The following is a 26,832-nucleotide window of genomic DNA, read 5'->3' on the forward strand; positions in this document are numbered from 1 at the left end:
ACAAACTTAGGTATTGGTCAGTTTACCATACTAATTTAACATTTTCAAATCATAGTCTTATGTCAGTTACACTGATAGGAAGTATGTGATTATGAGTGAGTGGGTATAGATCTTCTGCTGTTGTTAGTAAAGGGTTCCATGCCTGAACATAGGAAAAACAATTTAGTAGAAACCTGTAATATCACTGATGTTTAGGGAAACATGAATTAATCTTAGAATGTATGCTAACATATGTTTTGAGAAGGGCACAGTTCCCTTCACTATAAAAATGAAGGATGTAATTTGAACCCAATTGTACCTGAGGCTTATAATATACTTTTTTTTTTCAACAAGAGGATCCAGAGTTTTCATCAGACTCTCAAAGAGGTCCATGATTTCAATAACATGTAATACCACTAGTTAAAATATCTTTGAGTTTCTTAAAAACTGAGAAAAGACATGTGCAAATACTTTTAAATAAGTAAAAATATCATAATCAATTATTTTTGGAACATTGTTATAACTTATGTAAATAAGTCAATCAAAGTGTTATCTCCATGCTTTTATAAGTCATCTTTAGTTTGTTTTAGCTTGTGTGCCCATATATTTAAATCTAAGCCAATTATAATTTTGGTTGATATATGCCTTGAAACAGTCTCCACGTTGCCTACGTAATTTCCCTTCAAGTCATTGTGCTGCTAAACTGTTTTTTGGTAAAGATTCTTAGCTGGTAATTGTTTACATTAGCTGGGAAGTCATTGGGGAAAAACAGCTGTAATTGATAGGCTCAAACTACCAGATATTGCTGAAGCATCCGAGGCTGTGGAATGTCCTGCAGCTCTGGAAGCTTCTGTGAGTAGAATCCACTTTGGCTTATGGGGAAATTGTGTGACACTACACTTTCACTATAGCCTCATCACTCCAGATTCCCTGGCCCACAACTCAGGAACCATGTGTGATATTGTTAGAGTTCTGATGTCACTTTTAAGTGTCAGCCACAGGAGGCAAAACATCAAATTGTTATATACCTTAATTATGAATTAGTTTTTGTCTTAATTTTTACTCTGACTAAATTCACCTCTTGGCTTTCTGTTTTGATTTGATTTGGGGATATAGATTTTTTTTTTTGTATTAGGCTCTTTGTGGGGAGGAGAGGATGCTATGTACAAGTAATGTTCTGGGCATCTGGAGAAATAGGAGAGAAATAATTTTATGACACGGTTATCAGCTAGCCCGGTGTCAAGATGTTAAAGACAAATATTATCTGAGTTTAGATCTGCTAGAAAGACCACGTCATCAAGGTGGTTTGTGTCCGTGTGTGTGTGTCTAAAGACTGAACTTTAATATTCAATAATAACCAAATTTTCCACTTGTATACTGTTGGTGATATAACTAACCCATGTCTATCTGGAGTTGTCTAGTAGAAAGTTTTGGACATGGGCACAAATCCGAACTCTTCCATTCACTAGCTTTGTCATGCTGGGCAAGTCATTTAATCTGTCTGAACCTCTGTTTTATTATTTGTTAAATTGTGATGATAATACTTTTCAGGGTGGTTATGTGGATTCAATAAAATGTAAAGCGCCATGATGACATATAGCACCTGGTAGCCTTGTTTACTGGTAGTTATTTTCATTTCTGCTCTTGTTACTAAAATTTAAATTTCTATTCCATGTGTTTATCTTGCCCAGTTTCTAAAATTTAAGCAACAAAGTCTCACAACATGTAACTTAATAGCAGTCAGAAGATGTTGTAATTCATGAACTGCTAGAAATTCGTATATCCAAACAGTTGTAGGCAGATTAAATAAACAGTCTAATTCTGTAATTTCAAAGTTGATCCTGATTCACATTGTTTTCCTGTTTGATCTAGCCTTAGGAATTCCTTTGGTAATCTAATTTTTAAAGTGAAGTCATAATACATGTGAATTTGTAGTTTATGAAATTTATATGGTTAGTTTATTAATTAAAACACTGTTTATTTGGCCTACAAATTAACATTTGAATTATAGATTGTTGCAAATCATTATGTAATTTTAATAAATATCAATAAGAGTTTTCACATAGCTAAATTTACATTGAAATTTATATTATCAAATTTTCTTGTATCATTGATTTCCAATTTTATCACTGGATCACAACTGAAAATATATGTTCATTCATTTTGTATGTATATTTTCATTAAAGCAACAAATTTAATACTTTTATTATTGCAAAAAATAAATTTTGTTATTTTATCAAAATAACTTTGGAAACTATTAAAGAGTTAACATTTGAATCAGTATTATATTACAAATTCCCAATGAGCTATTGTTTATGGAAAGTTGTTTCATTTACAGTAAGTAGTTATTTTCTACTGTGTCATAGTCTGTAACAGGAAGTATAATCTCAGGCAAAAGAAAGACATTTTTAGAAACTATATTTAGAAATGTCCTATACTGTTGTCATTACTAGTAGCTTTATTGTTTTCAGAGGCTAGCCATAATCAAAATTGTTGAATATCATTATTATTTGGGGGAATATTTTTTAATATGTGAATCTAAATTTGATTATAAAAAGCTCTTGGCATAAATAGGATTCAATGATACCTTTTTTATTTCATAAAATACGACTTAGAAGACCAACTTTTTTTTTTCATGACATGATGAAGTAATTTATTTCATGATAGTATTGAAAGCATGTGATTTTAGGAATGGTTTATTATATGTAGGCACTACTAGAAATTTTAACATATCCCAGTGTGCAGCAGAAATGCATTGGTTTAGATATTTTCAACTATAGATGTGTGTTCAGCAAGTAATATTTTCATATGCAAGGTCTCAAAACGTCACAGCCCTTACTTATATCAGGAAACTTACGGTCACTTTAGAGTGAGGCCTGAGATAAGTCAGAAGTAACTACAGAAAAATGTACTATTAGTGCCACAGAAGAGATAAAAAGATACCGAGATTCCGAAGGAAAACTTTATGGTTTTAAGAATCAGGATAAACTTCATGAAGATTATGTTACCTGAAAAGGAGAATAAGCACAATCTTGAAAAGTAAAGAAATGCTGAGGCAAGGGCACAATCACCCGCAAACATGTGAAAGTGAGTGCAGAGTGTGTTTGGAGCACACTGAATGGCTCCGTTTGTTTCCCACAGTTACCTGAAGCAGGGCAGCATTGGAAGACAGGCTGGGAGGGTAGGTTGGAGGTATTTTGTGGAGAGTCTTAAAAACTTGAATAAGATTATAGGTATGATCAGTAAAGAGGAACCACTGAAGATTTTAAAAATAGAAATGATAGAATTGCAACTGTACATTCATATTATTTAATTGGATTGTGTTGGAACAGTGATAGTGAAGGTGGGGAGATTACTTGGAAATTGTGCAGTAGTCTATATGAATGATCATGAAGGCCTGAACTTCAGGTAATGGGAGTTGATTGATTACAGAAAGAGTAAAAACAACATTGGAATAAAAACAACATAGGAGTTAGCATCCCAGGGGTATATAGGTAAAGTGAAAGGGAAGAACCAAAACTGCAACTCATGTAAGTGTTGTTCCCTGTGAAGACTGGTGTGTCGTTAATACAAAGAAGAATTTAGAGCTTTAGGGAAGTGATGTGTTTTGATTTTGCATAGTGAGACATAGAAAAAAATCCCCATAAGCATTTCAAAATGCATTTCCTAGAAATAAGAGGCCAGGCTTGAGACAGACGAGTTTGGCCACAAAGAAGAAAGTGGCTAAAGACAAGAGAGGGTGTATTACTATAATTTACAAGTATCCCTGTCATTACAGACAGCTGAGAACAGGGAATATACCTGATACCAGTTACACATTGTGATGAAAAATGCCTTAGATGAATGTGAAGTACATTTAAAATGGCATTCAAGAAAAATGAAAGCTAAATTTTATGCGTTAAAGCGTTAAAGGCTTTCGTTGGGACAGATTTGGGGAAAAATGCATCATATAATAAATTTGAAGGTAGAATTAGAGTACTTCTAAATGTATTTTTAAATGTAGAAAATTAAAAATACCGCCCTAGCCGATTTGGCTCAGTGGATAGAGCGTCGGCCTGCGGAATGAAGGGTCCCAGGTTCAATTCCAGTAAAGGGCACATGCCAGGGGCTGCAGGCTCAATCCCCAGTGGGGAGCATGCAGGAGGCAGCCGATCAGTGATTCTCAATGAAGTGTGGGGTTTGTCCATTTGCCATTGTATATTTGAGAAAATAAAAAAATTAGTAGCATAAAAGTAAATAGTTTTTCTTTTCAGTTAAAATATTAAAATTAAATGTGTTGTCTTTTTGCAGATTAACTATTTAGCCGAATTTATACCAAATAAAAAATGTGGTATTTTATAATTTGAGCACTCTCACATTTCAAATTACTTTAGATGTGAAAGATAATTCCTTCAGCCGGTCCCGGAGTTCAAGTGTAACCAGCATCGATAAAGAATCACGAGAAGCCATCTCTGCTCTCCATTTCTGTGAGACTTTTACTCGAAAGGCAGACTCGTCTCCTTCCCCCTGCTTATGGGTTGGTACTACCTTGGGGACAGTGCTTGTCATTGCACTGAACCTCCCCCCAGGAGGAGAGCAAAGACTTCTTCAGCCAGTAATTGTGTCTCCAAGTGGTAAGTCTGCTCCAGTGCTGCACTGATATTGAACATTTGATTTACTATGATATAAATGATGCCTTTGCTTTTCATTTTTGAATGAACCTAATAGTTCTAAAATATAAACTAAATGGGGATAGTTACAGTCTTATGCTTTTAATAAAGGAATACATGGAATAAGATTGAAGACTATCATTTAATAGCTGTTCAGGTTTTGCACTTTTTTAACTCTAGGATCTTATCTAAAATTATTTCTAGCTAAGAAAATGGGGAGCCCGGCCAGGTATGGTTCAGTGTTTGAATGTCAGCCCAGCAACCAAGAGGTCACCTGTTTGATTCCTGATCAGAGCACATGCCCGGGTTGCGAGCTCCACCCCTATGGGGGGGAGCATGATGTTTCTATCTTGCTCTCCCTTCCTCTCTGAAAAGAAAATTGGGGGGGTGGGATCCTCTTATTCTGACACATCCAGAATATTTCAAAATATATGTTCTATAAGCAAAAGATTGTTACATATTTAGGAGAAAAATATTATATAAACATTTTTAGATATTATAAATCTATTTTTTTAAATATATTTTTATTGATTTCAGAGAGGAAGGAAGAGAAAGGGAGAAATAGAAACATCAGTGTTGAGAGAGAATCATTGATCAGCTACCTCCTGCAAGCCCCCTACTGGGGATTGAGCCTACAACCCTGGCATGTGTCCTGACCTAGAATCAAACCGTGACCTCCTGGTTCATAGGTCCATACTCAACCACTGAGCCACGCCAGCCGGGCATAAATCTTACTATTTTTAACCTCAGAGTATGAAGTTTTAAAGTAGATTATTTTTCTTCTTTAAAGTATTAGGGAAATGTGACTTAATAGCAAATTTTAAGAAGAAAAAAATGTAGTTTTCATATATTGAAAATGAGATTAAATGTTACCAAATGTATGTGGAATCGACAGGTCTGGAAATAACAGAATTCTGGTTTCCATTGCTAGTTAATGCTTATCTAGATAGGAAAAAATGTGATTGTGCTCTTATCTCTTGTTTATAGGGTGGACTTTAATAATATTTGGAATTTAGAATTAACACATTGTATGCGGGAAACGTATTTATACGTTCTACCAGTGTAGTAGAGCGCAGGTCACGTATTAATACGTTTTTTATAGACTAGCGGTAGAATGCAGGTAACGTATAAATACGTAAACTAAATTATCGTAGTTTTACTGAGCGTTGCCATTTGCGCAAAAAATTAGCAAAAATGGCCCACACCACCTGTTAGCGCGTGATAAAAACTACCCGCAAACAATGTGTTAAAATGTAATTATGTATTAATGTTCATTTTCAAACTATCTTTACATTAAAGGAAGTTTGATTTAGTCATTCAGCTCAGTAAATATTTGAGTGTATACTACTCCATGCCTAGTTAGAAAAGGTTACATAATGATAATATTCTTGCTAATCTCATTTTTTTTCAGTAAGCAACAGCTAAGTGTATAGGGGGAAAAAATTGGAAGATGAAAATAAAAATGTTAATAGTAATTATCACTGAATAGTGGGATTGTGGGTAATTTTTATTTTCTTTTTACTGATTAGTCTAAATTTTCTACAACAAGCATGCATTAGTTTATAATAGGATATAAATATTCCCACTAAATAAAAATGAGAGAAGGATTAAGTATAGATAATTTAATATTAGCTACTGTACATAAAAATATTTAAGGTATTTTTCAACTTGCAATAAAATCAAATTTGCTGTAAATTTACTTGGATATAAAATAATTCTCATAATTAAGAGGGAATCTGAGTTCATTCTCAGTGGTGTAATCTTTTGGTTTATTTTTTAATGAGGTACCTATCTAATCTAATAAAAGAAAAACATGCAAATTGACCATACCTTTGCTATGCCCCGAGCCACGCCCACCAGCCAATCAGAGCAACTATATGCAAATTAACCCAACCAAGATGGCAGCCAGCAGCCATGGAGCTGGAGCAAGCAGGAGGCTTGGTCGCCCTGGTGATGGAGGAAGCCAAGCTTCCCGCCTGCCCTGGCCAGCTGTGGCCTCCGCTAAAGGCAACAAAGTTTCAATTATAGAAGATAAATAAATCCCAGAACCTGTTTCCAGCCAGCCTCCCCTGGGAGCTTGGGTGGCTGGGGGCCATGGCCAGCCTACAAACAGCCATCAGCCCCTCCCCAGGCTGGCCAGGCACCCCAGGGGACCCCCACCCTGAAGGGGCTGTGGCCAGCCTGCAAACATCCATCAGCCCCTCACCCAGGCTGGCCACACCCTCATTGGGTAAGGGACCCCACTGGGGGGCTTGGCAGCCTGCAAAAAGCCATCAGCACCTCACCCAGACTGGCCAGGCATCCCTGGGGGGACCCCCACCCTGAAGGGGCTGTGGCCAGCCTGCAAATAGCCCTCAGCCCCTCACCCTGGCTGGCTTGGCACCCCAGCAAGGACCCCCACCCTGAAGGGGCTGTGGCCAGCCTGCAAACATCCATCAGCCCCTCACCCAGGTTGGCCACACCCTTAAGGGGTGAGGGTCCCTGCTGGGGGGCTTGACCAGCCTGCAAACAGCCATTAGGCCCTCACCCAGGCTGGCAAGGCACCCCAGGGGGGACCCCCACCCTGAAGGGGCTGTGGCCAGCCTGCAAACAGCCATCAACCACTCACCCAGGCTGGCCAGGCACCACAGCAGGACCCCCCTCCCTGAAGGGGGTGTGGCCAGTCTAAAAACGGCCCTCAGCCCCTCACCCTGGCTGGCCAGGCACTCCAGCAGGGACCCCCACCCTGACGGGGGTGTGGCCAATCTGAAAATGGCCCTCAGCTCCTCACCCAGGCTGGCCAGGCACCCCAGTGGGGACCCCCACCCTGATCCGAGACACCCTTCAGGGCAAACCAGCTGGCCCCACCCATGCACTAGGCATATAATTAAAGGGTAATATGCAAATTGACCCTAACAGAACGACTGGTCACTATGACACACACTGACCACCAGAGGGCAGACGCTCAATGCAGGAGCTGCTCCCTGGTGGTCAGTGCGCTCCCACAGGGGGCGCTCTGCTCAGCCACAAGCCAGGCTGACAGCTGCCAGCATAGCAGTGATGGTGGGAGCCTCTTCCACCTCCTCAGCAGTGCTAAGGATGTCCGACTGCAGCTTAGGCCTGGTCCCCGCTGGCAAGTGGACATCCCCTGAGGACTCTTGGGCTGCCAGAGAGATGTCTGACTGCCAGCTTAGGCCCGAACCCCTGGCCCGATCCCTCAGAGGAGGGTTCCCAGACTGCGAGAGGGCACAGGCACAGGACCCCCCCACCCCCCGAGTGCACAAATTTTTGTGCACCAGGCCTCTAGTTTTAAAATGTAACAGACATTATCTGTGAGAAGTGAGGTATTTTTTAAGCAGATGGGTTTCTCTACTTTGTCCCATGTTTTGTTTTGTTTTGTTTTTTTCCTTCAAGAGGAGAACCAATAATTACTAATACTCTGCTGGGAAACATAAAATCCTGCTAACTATAGGACAGGCATATATTTAAATATTATCTTGTTACATTTTCAGAAAAATCCACATACTGGCATTACTGTATCTCATATATGTTCATATGTATTGTAAATAATTCCCAAGTTAGCACACTGTTTAAAATAATTAAATTGTCTACTTGCCAAATCTGGACTGCAAACTATAAGATTACCAGATTTAGCAAATAAAATGCAGGATGCCCATTTAAATTTGAATTTCAGATAACCAAAACTTTTTAATATAAGTATGCCCCATGCAGAATTTGGAAATATAATGCAGTATTTGGGACATACTTATACTAAAAGTACGCATTATGTATCTGAAATTCAAATTTAATTAGGTATTCCCCAAAATGGGACTTTACATAACTTTAACAACTCATAGCTCAATTTTGAAAATGAAATGTGTTTTAATAAACATTGCCTTTATAACTATTCAAAATGTGTGTATACATTTTTGGGGGGATACTATATATGTGTATATACAGTATATGTAAAGAAGAAAGGAAACAATATTTTGTCTTAAGGATTTTGTGAAAAATTTTTTATGAAAATTTTGTGTAAGTATAAAGTAATATAATATGAAAAATCTTTTAAAATAAGAACGGGAATGCTAAGTTAATTCAACACCTTCCCTTCCATTGGTTTCCAAATCCTTAACATTAATGCTATCTTTTAGCTTACTTAGGAATGGGCATTTTCATTTCCAAGTATATAGGGGAAAAGGAGTCCCATTAATTAAAACAAGTAAAGAAGTATTATTCCTAAATTAAGACTATAATTTGACAAAAATAATACCTTGAATGTATTTGACATTTACTGCTAAATAGTTTTAAAGGTAATTCTGATTTTGTGAAGTAATGTTTAGAAATATGTGCAAAATTTTTTCTCATTGGCTCTGTCGATTACCACTGTCTATTCATAATGCAATATGAGCAAGATACAGAATTTTCAGTTGCCTAGTAGTCATATAAAAAAAGTGGAAAACAGGTGAAATTAATTTTAATGACATCTTATGTAATTATATATATCCAACATATTTTCATTTCAGCATGTAACCAGTATTTCTTAATTATAGAGATATTTTACTTTTAATTTGTTTTTGTACTAAGACTTCAAATTGGCATGTATTTTACACTCACAGCATACCATCATTTGGACAGGCCATATTTTAAGTGCCCTTAGCTGCATGTGGCTAGTGGCTGCCACATTGGACAGTGTAGCTCTACATGCCATCTACTTGCTCTCACATTCATTGGTAGTATATTTGTCAGGTATGAGAGAAGACATAGGTCCAGACATCCCAACATTTATCTGTTTGGTGGCACTTATCTGTTTGGGGCATGTAATATTGATATCTTTTCCAGATTTAAATATCTTAATTTTGGATCCAATTTCAGTTTAGTATCTATAATAATAAAAGCATAATATGCTAATTAGGCTGGACGTCCTTCCAGATGTCCTTCCTTGCAGACAAAGCCACAGCGGACGGGTGCCAAGGCAGAGGTGGCAGAGGCCCCTGGCCACAGCGGCAGCAGGTGGGGGGTGGGACCAAGGCCCTTGCATGAATTTCGTGCATCGGGCCTCTAGTATATCCTATATGTTTAGTGTCTATTATGTATCAATGTTGGAATAAACATATTTACTGTGTGGATTGAAATATTTGTTATTTACTAAAATTATGTATTTTAGGTACTATATTGAGGTTGAAAGGAGGGATCCTGAGAATGGCATTCCTGGACACCACAGGTTGCTTAGTGCCACCTGCCTATGAATCCTGGAGAGAACACAACGTTTCTGAAGAAAAAGATGAAAAGGAGAAATTGAAAAAAAAGCGGCCAGTCTCTGTATCCCCTTCCTCCTCTCAGGAAATTAGTGAAAACCAGTATGCAGTGATATGTTCTGAAAAGCAAGCAAAAGTAATCTCACTGCCAACTCAGAACTGTGCTTATAAGCAAAACATTACAGAGACCTCGTTTGTTCTTCGGGGAGATATTGTGGCATTGAGTAACAGTATCTGCCTTGCCTGCTTCTGTGCCAACGGACATATTATGACTTTTAGGTAGGAGTTAGGTTACTTTTTAAACACATCATATTTTCTCTCTCTAAAGATAGCATTACAGAATGATATTCAGTTTGAAAGAAATTATTTTATTTATTTACCAGTACAGTCTTTTAAACGGAGAATTTAATTCCATTCAGTTAATAGTGAGCAAGTATATGAGGAATACAAATCAGTTTTGTTTTATCTCCCACTCAAGTGCACTAAATCATAAGGTTTATAGGGTCCCTGCCACTTTTTCCTTCTATAATACTTTGTTTAAAACTAAAACCTACCTTGTTTATTATTAACTAGTTTTTAATTTTTTTCTCAAGTTTGCCAAGTTTAAGGCCTCTATTGGATGTGTATTACTTGCCCCTTACCAATATGCGGATAGCCAGAACATTCTGCTTCACCAACAATGGACAAGCATTATATCTTGTTTCACCTACAGAAATCCAGAGGCTCACTTACAGCCAAGAGACCTGTGAAAATCTTCAGGTAAGTAACAAAAATATTACTATAGTTTCTTCCAGGGTGAAATATTCTCTAAGGGCCTTTGTACTATCCCTTACACGCACAGGAATATACATATGAGCCTATGTGGGAACATCCAAAGCCTGTATCAAGACTTTCAGAGCACATGTGATCAAGTGTCTTCATCAGGCTCTTGTTATAAGAGGGACTTCATCTCATTGAACCATATTTTTTCTCTCCTGTGATGGCGAAGATATATGTGAAATGTTACATACATTTTATGTCTACTCTTTACATAGGACAAATATCTATTATACACATGTACCAAAAAAAGTTCTTTTTAAAGAGGTATTGCTAATGTGAAAATAATTCTGTGTTAGGGCAAATTGTGTCATCCCTTCTCTGTAGTTGCAAGGATGTGAAAAATAAGGTTTGATAGTTTTCCTCTGAATATTGTTACTGATTTATAGGGTGTCCCCCAAAAATGTATGCACACTTTGAATAATTACAAAGACGCAGTGTTTATTAAAATATATTTCATTTTCAAAATGTAATAGAAACCAGCTATTAAAGTGTGTATACATTTTTTGGGGACACTCTGTATTTGTGAGAGACTACAAACTAATTCTTTAAATATAAACTATGTCTTTTTCAATTATTTAAGTTCCTGTGTGCTTTCTTATATATTAGAAATGATTATTTTAGTTTTACCATTTAAAATATAATTGCTCTTGAAATACTGAGCTACAGTATTAATTGATATTTGATTTTTAGGAAAAAAAAACATTTATCGTGAAAGGTTTTGCAATTAACCCTATTTTACTTGTTGGTAAATTGGAATTTGTAGCTTATTTTTAGAATATGAGCTTTAGAATCAAGAAAACTGAATCTAAGTCCCAGCCTTGCTAATTATTGAATTATGTGACGTTAGACAAGTAACTTAACTGGCTCTGAGTTTCATCATCTTTAAAATTAGAATAAAAATAATATCTATTTGCACAGCAAAAGAAACTGCAGCAAAACAAAAAGGCAACCAACCAAATGGGAGATGAAATGTGCAAACAACAGCTCCTACAAAGGGTTAATATCCAAACTAAAGAACTCATACAACTCAACACCAAACAAATAATCCAATTAAAAAATATGCAGAGGACCTGAGCGGACACTTCTCCCAAAAAGAAATACAAATGATCAGCAGATATATAGAAAGATGCTCAACTTCACTAGCTATTATGAAATGCAAATCAATACTACAAGGACATACCACCTGTTAGAATGGCTATTATCAACAAGACAAGTAATAAGTGTTGGAGAGGCTGTGGAGAAAAGGGAACTCTTGTTCACTGCTTGTGGGAATGTAAACTGGTACAGCCACTGGAAAACAGTTCGGTGGTTACTCAAAAAATTAGAATTAGAGTTACCAAATGACCCATCAATCCCCCTCTTCTGGGTATTTACCCAGAAAACGTAAAAACACTTATTCACAAAGATAGATGCACCCCTACATTCATTGCAGCATTATTCAAGGTGGCCAAGACATGGACACAACCAAAGTGTCCTTTGATAGGTGATTGGATAAAGAAGATGTGGTGCATATATACTATGAACTAATACTCAATCATAAGGAAAGATGAAATACTTCCATTTGCGACAGTATGGATCGACCTTGAGAATATTATGCTGAGCGAAATAAGTCAGTTAGAAAAAGCTAAATACCATATGATATCACTCAGAAAGAAACTCTAAAAAAATAAATACTTTAGCTCCAGCTATAATAATGTAATACCAGAGTACAGCAGGACTGGTACCAGGAACCAATACTGTGTTTGTTTTTTTCTCTTCATTGCAATCCCACAGCCTCACTATACTTCTATTTTGCTTCTGGAGCTTTTCAAAGCTGCCTCGTAAATAATGTTGTTACTACCCTTCTCTTACAGAAACTCCACTTCCTCTGTGTTATCTACAAAGTCAGTAACATGTTAGAAACCCTTGTCTCTGGCTTGTGCCATTTCTGTGCTCAGCAGAACATTGATAGCTTCCTATTTCCCATCTCCCAGCCATATTTCTGAAATTCCATGTGTGTGTTGGCATAATTCTAGCATATGTTTATAAAAAATAAGTTGGTGTATCTTTCTGAATTAACTAATTTTCTGACTCAGCTGAAGGTAGTAATTCCAAAACTGCATTTCATCATCGTTATCCTAGGCCAGGGGTGGGCAAACTTTTTGACTCGAGGGCCATAATGGGTTCTTAAACTGGACCGGAGGGCCGGAACAAAAGCATGGATGGAGTGTTTGTGTGAACTAATATAAATTCAAAGTAAACATCATTACATAAAAGGGTATGGTCTTTTTTTTCAATAGTTTTATTCATTTCAAACGGGCCGGAACCGGCCCGCGGGCCGTAGTTTGCCCACGGCTGCCCTAGGCTTTTAACTTGTTAGTCGCTTTTCTTTTTTCAAATGGAAGAAAAACTAAGTATACAGTTACCAATTCTTAATTATAAAAGTTATGTGAAAATTTTCTCAAAGGTTGGAATCTTCCAGTTTAAGCAGGAATATCACCTTTGCTTGAAATATAAGGAAAGTAATCTAGCCAAAATAGCAAGTCAGTCTTAGTCAATTTAGTTTTAATAACTTACTGTTTGACTAAGTTGGTATGTATTGGGTCTGATCATTTGAAATGTGCTCTTGTTTTTAAATCTCAGCAGATAATATTATAATATTAAGTTATAAAGAGATTACAGTGATAATTTCGTGCAATGTAGTTTAGTTTCCCTGAAACTTTAACAATTACAATTTGTTTGGATTTTAAAGGAAATGTTGGGTGAACTCTTCACTCCTGTAGAAACACCTGAAGCACCAAACAGGGGATTCTTTAAAGGCTTATTTGGAGGTGGTGCACAGTCTCTTGATAGAGAAGAACTATGTAAGTTGATTTATTTAATTTGAGTAATATATCTTAAAGCATAAACATTCAAGCCATATAAATTTTTTTACATGTATGTATTATATTCATCTTTTTCGTCTTGGTCACAACAATTAACATATTCATGTTTTAGCAGTATACATGAAATTATTTTCTGTTGCTCTAACCCAAACCAGGAACTATTTTACTTAGGGAACCAAAATCAGAATAGCTTCTGGTAGCTAAAATGAGTATTCACAACTTGATATGAATAATTTAGAAAGTATTCTTATTAAATGTGATCTTCATTATTATTTTAATTCTATGACTTTAATCGATGACCTTAATTTTGAAAATGTTTTAACTTAAACATTTATCTTACAAAATCTCCAGAACTATTCTTCTTAGGTTATTTAAAATATCAAGATCTGATTCCTTTACTGCCTTCCACATAATTGGGAACAAATTAGAAATTGGTCCTTGAGTGAACTAATGAATCAATGAATTTTTTATCATATCTTTCAAGTAGTAGGAACTATTATCCTCAAATTTTATTTCTTTTATTCTCCTTTTTTTCCTAAAATATTTTAGAATTTTGCTTTTGTGTTTAATTAGAAAGTCTGTAAGATTAAATACCAGTAAGTAGCAGTACAGTGCAATTTTACATTTAAAAACTTACCAGATGAATGAGGATTAGTCCATTTTAAATTCATTTTTTTTAAAAAAGAGGAAGACTGTACTTCAAGTCATTTAGGATTGCTAATTTAGAATAACTGTCTCACCAAGAATAATTATACAAATTTTAAAAACAATATTTTTTAAATTTTATTAAACATCAAAGAGCTAACAATAAAGTAAGGACAATATCCATGGAGAAGGATGTGAACCTACAGTAGTAAGCTTGGAAACCTGAGGCCACTTTTACCCAGAAATATTTTGAGATCTGAAGTAGGATGCTGAGAGTAAACTGTGTTAGGACTAGCATGGAGGGATCCCAGTTCTGACAAGGGTGGGACACTGATAAACAAATCTCCCTGTTTGCAAGGATGCCAAAGGGCTGCACCTGAAGATTCAAGATGAACTAGAATTAAATCAGGTCCCCCAACCTCCCCTCCCCACCACCACCACACACACACACACACACACACACACACACACACACACTTTTAGCCCAGCTTCAAATTGTCTGAGTGGCCCAAAACTTTCAACTTTAGTTAAGATTTTTACAGACTGATGAAGTCTCTAGCACCCGGCAGAAGCAAATGAGAATGACCTGCTAAGGAAGATGACATATCCAAGTCCTCAAGTGAATTCTAGAAATAATTTTTCAAATATGTAGTCATAAATAACCAAGACCCCCAAGAAATCAGCACCATGATCAATTAAAAAAAATGAGAATTACAGGTACTTTAAATATTGGGATAATTAAATATTGATAGTAAAATAATTATGCATGTTATGTTCAAGAGGATAAGTATTATGCCTGAACAATTTATCAAGTAACTGAAAACTTTAAAAATCAATACAATAAATGTGTAAAAAACTCAAATGAAATTGGAGAACTGAAATATTAAGAAAAACAAAATTAAAAACTTAGCTGATGCATAAAACCACAAAATAGACAAACTAAAGGAGAATTACATAAATTAAAGATTGGTCAAAATAAAACATCCAGGTTGTAGCACAGAAAAACAAAAAAGATGTAAAAAACAAAGGAGAAGATTAAAGAAGTAGAAGTTGTAGGGGAAGATCTGACACATGTTTAGACCTTCTCTTAGACCTTCTCAAGAAGTAAATAGGAAAGAATGTGAAGAATTATATTTAAAGAGATATACTTAGAAATTTTTCACACATTCAAGAAACCTAATGAATTCCAAGAATGATATTTTATTATAAATTCAAAGCTTGTTATAGCATATGAACATATAGTATGTCAAAGACAAAGAAAACATCTGTAAGATAGCTAAAGAAAAATAATAGATACCTTTTAACAAGCTGGAGACTAACTTCTCAACTGTCAATGTTATTCTATATGTTGACAGAAGACTTAATCTAGAATTCCATACTCAAAGTATCCTTCAAGAATGAGACATGTTTAGATAAATGGACAGATAAATAAAGTAAACCTTGCCACCACACTCAGGGCAACTCTAAAGGATGTACTTTAGAGAAAAAAATAATACTCTATGGAATGTGATAAATACAGGAAACACTGCTTTGGAAAGAAAGTAATAAATATTATTATATGATAGTTATAAAGTGTATATACAGAGTAGATTTAAGTTGATCAAAGATCCCTGAATTTTTTGAGAGACTTGTAAAAATTATCCATTAGCATTAATAAGAATGCATCTTATAATTTCCAGGAATTAGAGAATGATTATCTTTGGATGAGTGGGAGAGGACTGTTATTCTGCCAACCACAATAGTATTAAAAACAATACCTTGAAGTAAATCTTAACAAAAGATGTACAGGATCTCCATGAGGAAAATAGAAAATTATAAAACTCTTGGGAAGACCAAAATAAATGGAGCGATACATCATTTTTATCAGTAGAAGATTCACTATACGACATCAGTTCTCCCAAAACTGACATATGTATATATACATACATATATACATGCATACATATATACATGCATATATGTGTGTGTGTGTGTATACATATATGCACACTTCCCCCCCCCCAAAATAAAATTTTGCAAATGATTCTAAATTTTACATGGGAATTCAAAGGGTCTCACTGCTTCTATTTAACATTGTACTAGAGACTTTAACCAGAGCATTAGGCAAGGAAAGGAAATAAAAGGTATGAAGATTTGAGTGCAAGAAGTATAACTATCTCTATTCACAAATGACATGTTCTTGCATATAGAAAATCTTCAGGGATACACGCACAAAAAAATTATACCTAATACACAAGTTTAGCAAGATTGCAGGATACAGATCAACATAATAAATTGCATTTGTATATGCTAGCAGTAAACAAACCAAAAATTAAATTAAGAAGACAGTTTCTTTTTTAATGGCATCAAAAGATAAAATACTTAGGAATAATTTAGCAAAAGAAGTATAAAACAGCCCTGGTCGCTATGGCTCAGTTGGTTGGGCATAGTCCCATGCACTGAAAAGTTGCCAATTTGATTCCCAGTCAGGGCATATGCTGGGCAGCCAGGTCAGCTCTGGCTTCCAGCTTCTGGCTTCCTGCCTGCCCCTTTGCATACTACCTGTGCTTGGGGTCATGGCTTCAGCCCCCCCCCCCCCCCCCCCCCCAGCCAATAGTGCCACAGCACAGCCAGAGATAGCCACCAGCGCTGTTTGGGCATTGATTATGTCATGTGACTGACGTCCATGTGCAGTTACACTGCATGTTTACATTAGTAGGGAAGCAGGGCAGCCCGCTCCTGCCGCCCTTGTCACCTTCTAGCCATCCATGTCACCTTCTAGCCATCCATGTCACCTTCTAGGCTAAGAGAGGCCTGCTGATCTTCGTGTTTCTCCTCCCATCCAGAATCAAAACCTCTTGGGGATAAATGATGTCAGTGATAGCCCCAACACATGCTTGGTGTCACTGTCACAGACACTCCCAGCTCGTTCCTCAACCCGCAGTGCCCTGCTCCACCCACTTCCACTCCTCACCTGTCACCCCCCTGAGGACCACCTTATGTTATCCTATCTGAAATGTGAGCAAGATCTCAAATGCCCCCCTGTCAGTAGCTCCCTTACCCTACCTTTCTTCCTCTAAAAACCTTGGATTTTAAAAATATATATTTGATTGATTTTGGAGAGGGAAATAGAGATAGAAACATCAGTAATGATAGAGAATCATTGATTGGCTGCCTCCTGCAGGTTCCAAACTGGGGATCAAAACCTCCCCTGACCCCTCTCCCCATTACTCCCCCGGCCAGCTGGCCTGTGGTGGCAGCAGGGCACTGAGGGAAGGGTGGGGGGAGGCGGGGAACCGTGGGGTGGCGGGGCGCTGAGGGCAGCGTCGGCGTCTGGTGTCTGTTCTTTCCACACCTGGCCCAGCCACCATCACCTCTTCTCCTGACCCTGCCGGGGCCTTTGGGCCCTGATCAGCCTGGCCCTGATCAGCCTGATCTCCCGCCAGGCCTAGGGACCCCACCTGTGCATGAATTACGTGCACCAGGCCCCTAGTATATATATAAAAAATAAAATAACAAAGTGGAACACCAACCTCATACCTTACACAAAAATTAACTCAAAATGGATTAAAGACCTCAATGTAAAGAGTTAAAACTATAACACATATGTAATATCTTAATCAATAAAAAATATATTAAAAAAAAGAGTTAAAACTATAAACTCTTAGAAGAAAACAAGTATAAATCTTTCATAAGATTTATACTTATGAAAACATAAGTATAAATATTTTTCTTAGATTAGGTGATGGTTTCTCAGATACAACACCTTAATCACAGCAACTGAAGAAAAAATAGATAAATTGGATTTCATCAAAATTAAAAGCCTAAGAACACTATCAAGAAAGTAAAAAGACAACCCACAGAATGCGATAAAATATTTGCAAAACATATATCTGATATGTGATAAGAATCTACTATACAGAATATATAAGGAACTCTTACAACTCAACAATAAAAAGACAAATATGTAGCTCATTTTAAGTGTACAGAGGGTTTGAATAGATATTTTTTCCAAAGAAAATATAGAGATGGCCATTATACACATGAAAAGATGCTGAACTTCACTTGTCATTAGGGAAATGCAAATCAAAGCCACAGTGAACTGCCACTTCACACTTACTAGGTTAGCTATAACCAAAAACAAATACAATAATAAATGTTCTTAAGAATGCAGAAAAGTTGAAACCCTCATACATTGCCAGTGAAAATGTAAAATGCTATAAACTTTGAAAATTTCTGGTAGTTCCCCAAAAAGTTAATTATCATGTGACCCAAAATTACGCTCCTAGATATATAACCAAGAGAATTGAAAACACATGTTCACACAAAATCTTGTGGGAATGTTCATATCAGCATTATTTAGAATAGCTGAAACTACTCAAAATGCCCATCAACTGATGAGTAGATAACCAAAATGTCATCAATCCATACAGTAGAATATTATTCAATCATTTAAAAGGATGAAGTACTGATACATGCCATAGCATGTTTGAACCTTGACAACATTTTTTTTTTTTTTTAGTGAAAGAAGCCAGATCTAAAAGACTACATATTGTATGAATCCATTCATATGAAGTACTCAGAATATGAAAATATGTAGAGAATTGATTACCTAGGGCTGAGAAGAGAGGAAAATGGAAATTGGTTGCTGATAAAGTTGGGGTGGGGTTTTGTGTGTTTTTTTGGTTTTGGTTTTTTTTTTGTAGTGATGAAAATGCTCAGGAATAGATAGTGATGATGTTTGCAAAGCCTTTTGAATTAACTAAAAGGGGTGATTTTAATGGGATGTGAATTATATTGCTAAAGAAAGAAATGTATGCTGAGGGAATAGGGACTATGACAGCAGATTTTAACAGAATTTAAGATTTTCAATAATCTAGGTAGTTAGTGTCTGGCTAACGAAGGGAAACAAAGCAATGAATGCCTGAAATCTTTTAAAGGGAAAATTTGATCTATTTGGTAAATGACAATATAAGTGGAGAGGAAGAAATGGATGTTACATATCTATAACTTTTGAAGCCTAAAATAGAATAATGAATAAATTCTTTATTTTTCTTTACTTCTATGCCCTTAAGCATAGTATTTTAAGACAAAGCATGAAGTAAATAAACTAAATTAAATCTGTATATTTAAACCTATGTATTTGAATTTAGATATCTTTAAATTAATTTATATTCAGTTTTTTTCACACTTAAGAGTAATTTTTACTGTTATATAAATTGGTGTCAGCATACCTATTATTCATTTCAACAAAAAATTGCCAGACCCTTCTTTGCACAAGTCCTGTTATTTATAGAGTATAATATTTAAATATACATTTGTTTTTTGCATGTTTCAAAAAATATCTAAAAATTAAAACCATCATAATAAAAGAAAAACATCTATTAACTATAAAGTGAAATATATAAATATTGCAATTATATTGTCATTCAATCTAAAAATTATTTTAGAGCTATCAGGTAGTAGGACTTTTTCAAAACATTTTTAAATATGTTTTTATTGATTTCAGAGAGGAAGGGAGAGAGAGAGAGAAACATCAATGATGAGAGAGAATTATTGATAGGCTGCCTCCTGCATGCCCCCTTGGGCATGTGCCCTTGACCACAACTTAGGCATGTGCCCTTGACTAGAATCGAACCCAGGACCCTTCAGTCCGCAGGCTGATGTTCTATCCACTGAGCCAAACTGCTAGGGTTAGGATTTTATATTAGTAAAATTTTCATTTTTTGAGTTACTCTTTCATTTACCAATTTGTTCAGTTGGAGAATCGTCCTCAGGAAAGGCTTCGAGAAGTCTTGCACAACATATCCCTGGTCCTGGTGGCATTGAAGGTGTGAAAGGAGCAGCATCTGGAGTCGTTGGTGAATTAGCACGAGCCAGGTTGGCACTGGATGAAAGAGGGCAGAAACTGGGTGACCTGGAAGAAAGAACCACAGCTATGTTGTCCAGTGCAGATTCATTTTCTAAACATGCTCATGAGGTATGTCTAGCAAATATTTAAACAAAAAAAAACCACAAAACACCTCAGTAAAACAAGTATGAAAATTATTGTATTTTTATAGCTATTTTATATCTGCACATGAATTTTTGTGTATCCTCTGTACAATGGCAAATTCCTGATTTTTGCCACTAGAGGGAACTATTATAAGAATATGTCTCAGTAGCTTTTGGTCTTTTACTGAAGTTTATAAATCTGAGGGACCTGCAGACCTTTTCTTTGCAACTATTTCTTAGGGAATACAGTCACATAGCTAACTTTCCTAAATGCCTCAGATTCTACTACCAGTTTCTCCTAGAGAAGGAAATAATTTTCCTCTCTTGATTCTTTAGGTAGATCTAAATGACTAGTACTGGCGAGCACTTTTATTCAATAGACAATACTAAATCTGTCTGTAGACCAATTCAGACAGAGGAATAGTAAGAAGCATTTTTGCAGTGAATTCATCTTGAAGAGCTAGGACCTCATGGTGGAGCTTAGAAAGGGAATCTATAAAGTACTCTTCCTAGCTGGTCCTCTTACAAATAGGCTTTATTGGCCAGGACAGTACACTTTAAAAACTGAATGTAGGCCTTTAGGTACAATACACTTTTTTCATCTTGACACACAAGTCTGCCGTTCCATGATGCTTTGCACTGGGTTACTTCACACATTCACTTCCTTGCCTATACCTTGAGGACATTTTGAGTTTGTTGTCTGAAAAATCCATATTAAGGTTTTATGTTTGAATACCCAATCTGCCGACAAGAGATCTGTAAATTTTTCAATCAAAAGTCATCTCTTTTTTGCTCAAGAATGCTGTCACCTAGAATGCATAAAAGAGGTAACTTGACCTGGAAAAGATTTGTTCAGGGCTTCAAAGAGAATCAGAGGTCCTTTGTCAGTCCTTGTACTAGGCCAACACACCTCAGAGATAGTCTAGCAGCCTTTGATCTAGGGCAAGAATTTTGTTGACATAACCCTGCACCTGACTGTGATCTCTAAAGCATATAACATTTCAGTCAATTTGAGAATATATCTACACTAAATATTTAGCAAAGAGCTCAAGCTGGTAGCTTTTTCCTCCTGCCAAATATTCTTGAGTCATATTTTAGAGTCTAAGGAAGAAAATACATTGAGGTGGCTAAGATCATAGGTTCTTGAATCAGACTGGGCTCAAACCCCAGTTTCACCATTGTGTTGTTTGGGTAATCCCTTTAAGCTTCAGTTTCTTCATTTATAAAGTGGGAGAATAATAATGCTTAATGCATGGAGTTATTTTGAGAACCAGATGAAATCATATAAGGAAAGTGTGTCATGCAGTGCTGGCTCAGGAAATTTTAGATGACAGTAATGGTAGAATTTCTAACCTTTTGTTCCCAGGTTTGTTTGTTTTTAATATATTCTTATTGATTTCAGAGAGGAAGGGAGAGGGAGAGAAAGCTAGAAATATCAGTGATGAGAGAGAATCATTGATCAGCTGCCTCCTGTGTGCCCCACACTGGGGATCGAGTCTGCAACTCGGGCATGTGCACTGATTAGGAATCAAACCATGACCTCCTAGTTCATAGGTCAACGCTCAACCACTGAGCCACGCCAGCCAGGCCATTCCAGGTTAAGCATTATTTCTAGTTAAAATTAGAGAACTGAAAATTAACTTATTTGTATTATCTTAGGTCACCAAAGAGAGCACTGAGCCAAAATTTTATTATGTCATGTGTCTAAGAAATGTGAGGGTCTTCTAGTCTGGTTCTTAATAGTTATGGACTTTTTTCTCTAAGTGGAACAGTTCTTACTTATTGCTTTCATTATAAGTTAATTTGAAGTAAATAATATGGTGACACTAGAGAATGTTTCAGTATGATAAGTTTTGGAAAAATATAGTAATCAGATACAAATTATGAATATTGTTGTTCTGGCATTTTTAAAACATGTTTTTCATGTTTTCTCCCCTTTAGATGATGTTGAAATACAAAGATAAGAAGTGGTACCAGTTCTGACCACCAGAAATCCAACTAAGTTCAACTTCAGCCAAAAGGAAAAAGAATTTTCCTTTTTCATTTCATTGATTTTACTTTAGGAAAGTTAACATTAGAGGATGTGCATCACTGGACACTGTTCTTTCCTAGCACAATTATGCACTGTTTTACCTCAGTCATGCGGCCTTTCTGAGGAGTGTCCACATACTCAGTGTGGAGTGTATGGTCTGTGCCAACTGTGAGATGACCGTTTGGGAACTAAGCAGGTCGCACATTACAAAGGAAGAAGCCAAGGGGGATGTTGAGGAGCCGTGGCTATTCCTGGATCATTCCTGTATTAAACTGTCATATGCCAAAAGATTTGTGCTGTTGCATCTGCCATCAGTGTTTTACCTCTGAGGGAGAGGCAATAAGTTGAAGCTCTGAAGCAGAAATGGTTATGTTTGGTCTCACTGACTGAATTATAAACAGCTATCTGGGACTTTCCCTCCCTTAAACTGACTGGTCCTCAGTATCATTAGTGAAAAAGAAACATGTGTGTTACCATAACTTTAGGCAGATAAGCTGAATGGCGGGCTTTAAATAATAAAGACATACACACGGTTGACTTGGGTATGGGCCACTCTTGGATTCTTGTCATTGTATACTTGTGTTTAGCCCATATTTTGTCAAAAGCAAAACAAGGTGATACATCACTTTTCGTTGAAAAGAAAAGTGTAGAGCATAACTGCCTGCTCATCATCCTGGGAGTTTCCATGTAGTGGCTACGCAGTGTGGAAAGTGAGAAAAACCTCCATTGTGGTGAGGAGAATACTTCAGTGTCCTTTGTCCTCATTCTCATTAATTCAGCTAAAGGTGGATTTGACCAAAAGAGTTACTGGTTACATTTGTAGAAATGTTGAAATTGGCTAAGTTTTTAATTTTGCTTGAATTTTTATGAAATGTTTAACCAAATGTACCTTTGCATTATTTAATTAAAATTGCTTAAAAAAACGTTTCATTATTTCAATAAAGTGCTCAGCTCCCTTTTTTAAATGCCCCTGATTTGCTAATAGTTCCAGTACACTCAGGTGATGAGCCAATTAAATCTTAGTGCACATGCTGTCGCATGGAAAACTACAAGCATCTGTTGTCAATAATTATCTATGTAAGAGTCTAGTCTGATGACCTACGAAATATTTTCTGTAGACGTATACTATACATCTGTACATGCCCTTTCAAGGTTTTAAAGAGCCCAAGGAAAGGAAAATATGTGCATTTTTATAACTAAATTATATCTGTATTGGAATGTAATGCCAATGAGACCATCAGTGGACAGTAAAAGATTGGTTCCTAAAATAGCATTGCAGACAAAAAGGAGACAACTCAGTAGACCTTGGAAGTAATTTCATACGCCGGCATCTGAGATTATTATTGATTGTTACTAAAGCAATCAAGGAAAAGCAAAATAGAAGCATTACACTTAATTAAATTTAAATATTTTTTTCTATAAAAATTTGTTTAAAACCAGTTTCTTTTTTCATTGAGGTAATCAGAGCACAAATTGATAGCAAACATGATGGTTGTTTTTCTATTTCATGTGATCATTAAAGGTAATGTAGAACACCCTAATTTCATGCAGTCTGTTATGCATCGTTTCCTCTTACTCTTTTCATTAATAATGCCTTTTGTTTACATTTTTATAATGTGCACTACGGGATACAAAAGTTTACATTAAAATTTACTTTAAATATCATTAGAGAGGGACTAAATATATGTGGTAGAGATAATTGATCAAGCCAAAAGAAATGTTTTAAAGATATAGTACTTTTCAAAAGTTTTTGAATTTGTAGAAAGTATCTATTGATAACATATTTCTGTTTTTTTAATGTCAGCTGTATGATGAACATTCAGCCGTTTACAAATTGTTTAATTTTTATTGTACATTATCTAATAAACCCATTGTTCCATATGTCACAGGAAGTATTAGGCCCTTTTTTAAAGGTATAGTTACAGATTTTGAAGTTGAGAAGCACTAAATAAGTAATATAATGGTTGATTACCCATTCATGTGGAAGGGCATATTAACTCTATTTAATTTGTTGTATTGTGTTAATTGTATATCCACTTCATTTTTACTGTTGTATATAAATGAACCAATCTTGTAATTATTTTCAAATAGAGAAGTAGATACGTTTACCTGAGATGGATTTTATAAGAAAATTTTAAACCAATATTTTGGGTTACTTTATTTCATTTTTAAATTTACAAATTATGCACAGCACACTAGAAACTTAGGATTAGAAAGCTTGAAGTATTTTTGAAAATAGGAAATAAGCTTCTCGAAGTTATACTTGACTCAGTCTGTAGATAAGAGACAGTCTGCAGGAATAACTAACCCAGGGAATTTATTGTAATTTGAGAGATAACATCTCTATTTTTTTTCTTTTTAAATGCAGAAATAGTCACCAGCAAGCCAAGAATTCAGGAGAACAAACCAAAAAAAAAAAAGTCAAAGTAGAAAATGTTAGAAAAATGAAAGATTACGTGTGCTTCCTTCATATCCTCAAACATTATTCTTTGTTGCATTTGTCCTTGGCTCTAAAGCATTGAAGTATTCATTGATTAGCAGTCTGTGAATAGGAAGTGGTTTCCCTGTATGTACCATATATCTAGTTCATTTCACTTTTCAGACTAAAATCCAAATGCATTTGCTTAGTTATTCGAAATCTTATATTCTGACAAATTCTGTGTGTTATAGCCATTTAAAGTTTTGCATCATCTTAATCCCTTTGGTTTGCATTTCAATTGTACAGAGTGTTTCCAAAAATGGTTATAGATATAAAACCGAGCTATTGCTAACTTAATTTGATTTTTATATGGATGTGAAAAAATGCTGCTACTTGTCTATGTTCTGTGTAGTATATTACAGCTTAATTAAGTACAGTACTTTAAAGAAAAGTGTTTCTTTTGCTTAGAACTTAATTGTAGGTACCTCTGAAGTTATTTCATGTAGATATGTGAGTGTTTCAAACAAGTCTGAAAGTGTTACATACTTTTAGGTTATAGGGGGCGCTGGGAAGACAGCTGAGGAAAGGAAAAAAATGTGGAAGACACCACGGCGTTTAAAGTTCACCCTGAGTTTTATATTCCATATACGTTTTGCTTAAGGCATTTTCTCATGTGACATTAGAAAAGCTATATCCAAAGGTAACTTTTTTGTGTCAAAGATTTATTTTACATTTTAACTTTTGAGATTTTGTTTATTTTTTCTTTCAAAATAAAGAGCACTGAACTTTAAACTTGAATTTTTCTGCACTTTTTTAGGTAATGAAAACTTTTTATCATTTAATCCACATTTCTCAGTTCAAATCAAGTGATACATATGTATAAAAACATACCAAAATCATGAGTATGCTGCTAGCTGCATCTTAAACAATTAAACTGATCATAGTTTTAAAACCTTTAATAGGTTTTATACAGTTTTCAAGAATAAAAAGTAAAATCATTTGCTGTGCGTTTCAGTGTTCTAGGTTTAAAATTACTGCAACACTTTCAGATTTGTTTTAAGATCATCCAGTAATGTTATATTTATACATACTGCTAGAGAATATACTTTTAGTTTTAAAATGGAATTTTTATAAATGTACTCTTTAATTTTAAAAATGGTGAACTTGTTAAGTTTAAGTCACAGTACTTAAAAAGTATGTATATTTTCCATACAAAAAAGTTACGTTTCACGCTTATAATAAGAAATACTGGTATCTCATATCGAGATACAATTAATTTTAAAGAATCATACATCATTCAAAAGTCTTCACACATGACAGGAAAGAGATTATTTCTATGTAAAACCCTCTATTGAGCATTTTCAAATATTAACTTTATTTTGGAGAAAATGCCCACAACAATCTTTGCAAGATCTTTCTCAATAGCTGCAGCTTGCTAAGTTGGATGCCTACCTTAACTATTGTTTTAAAATATATATATATTTAAAATAGTTTTCCAGGTATTTTCTTCTACCTTTTTTAAAAATAAATTTCCAAAAAATGAAAACAGAGTTTATGTATTTTTGTCAATGAAGGTTTTTATTTTGTAGTTTATAGAATTTGTTGATCAATATTCCTAGAATTTTTAATCTGTATTTAGTTTGAAAAAGAGCACTCCTCTATCTTAAGTGTCCTCTTTTTTTCTCCTTTTCCCTTTTAAAGTCTCTGGTCTCTTGGATTGATATTTATGCCCATCTTTTTTTCTCATTTAAAAATTAATGTGAAGATACTGTTTACAGCTTTTGTTAATTATACTGTAATTACACAGTTTCATCACTCTGATCAATTTCTTATAAAGTACCATGGGGATTATTTTTCCTGTGAATATTAATGATTTTAGGACTGTAACAAGTTTGAAAGGTTCTGTGGGCAAAAATAGTTGTGACAACAAAAATTAAAGGGGAAACCTTAGTTTACCTTTCTCAGCTGAATTAAATGGGTTTTAATAACTCCCCAATTATCAGGGTTATCACGTTGCTTTCTTTGGTTATTAATAGTCTTAAATTATTGAGCACAATTCATTTACAAATTGAGTACAGTAGTTTAGGGCTACATTTAATTGCTCTTTTTATTACACTCTTTACATCAGAAAAATCATGATTATCAGTTTTGCCAGTATTTCACAATGAGGCTCATAGTTTAAACTAAAATTTTATAGTGTGAGATGTAAATAAATCAG

The 26,832-nt window shown here is 35.5% G+C and overlaps 1 protein-coding gene across 11 annotated transcripts in view; it reads left to right on the forward strand.

Annotated features, from left to right (window-relative positions):
* Window positions 1-26,614, forward strand: part of STXBP5 (syntaxin binding protein 5) — a 154,588-nt gene extending 127,974 nt beyond the window's left edge. For 8 of the 11 annotated variants that reach the window (XM_036316933.1, XM_036316935.1, XM_036316934.1 and 5 more), the window contains 6 exons: window positions 4,353-4,592; window positions 9,772-10,141; window positions 10,456-10,621; window positions 13,413-13,524; window positions 19,929-20,149; window positions 22,105-26,614. In XM_036316933.1, the coding sequence (XP_036172826.1) occupies window positions 4,353-4,592; window positions 9,772-10,141; window positions 10,456-10,621; window positions 13,413-13,524; window positions 19,929-20,149; window positions 22,105-22,146 (1,151 nt within the window). In that variant the 3' untranslated portion in view covers window positions 22,147-26,614. Of the gene's footprint in view, window positions 1-4,352; window positions 4,593-9,771; window positions 10,142-10,455; window positions 10,622-13,412; window positions 13,525-19,928; window positions 20,150-22,104 lie in introns of those variants that run through there. The other 3 variants (XR_004968790.1, XM_036316942.1, XM_036316943.1) reach the window with 3 other exon arrangements.
* The last annotated feature ends 218 nt before the right edge of the window (window positions 26,615-26,832 follow it).

The sequence above is a fragment of the Myotis myotis genome, unplaced genomic scaffold (assembly GCF_014108235.1).
Source record: "Myotis myotis isolate mMyoMyo1 unplaced genomic scaffold, mMyoMyo1.p scaffold_m19_p_7, whole genome shotgun sequence".
NCBI classification, from domain to species: Eukaryota; Metazoa; Chordata; class Mammalia; order Chiroptera; family Vespertilionidae; genus Myotis; species Myotis myotis.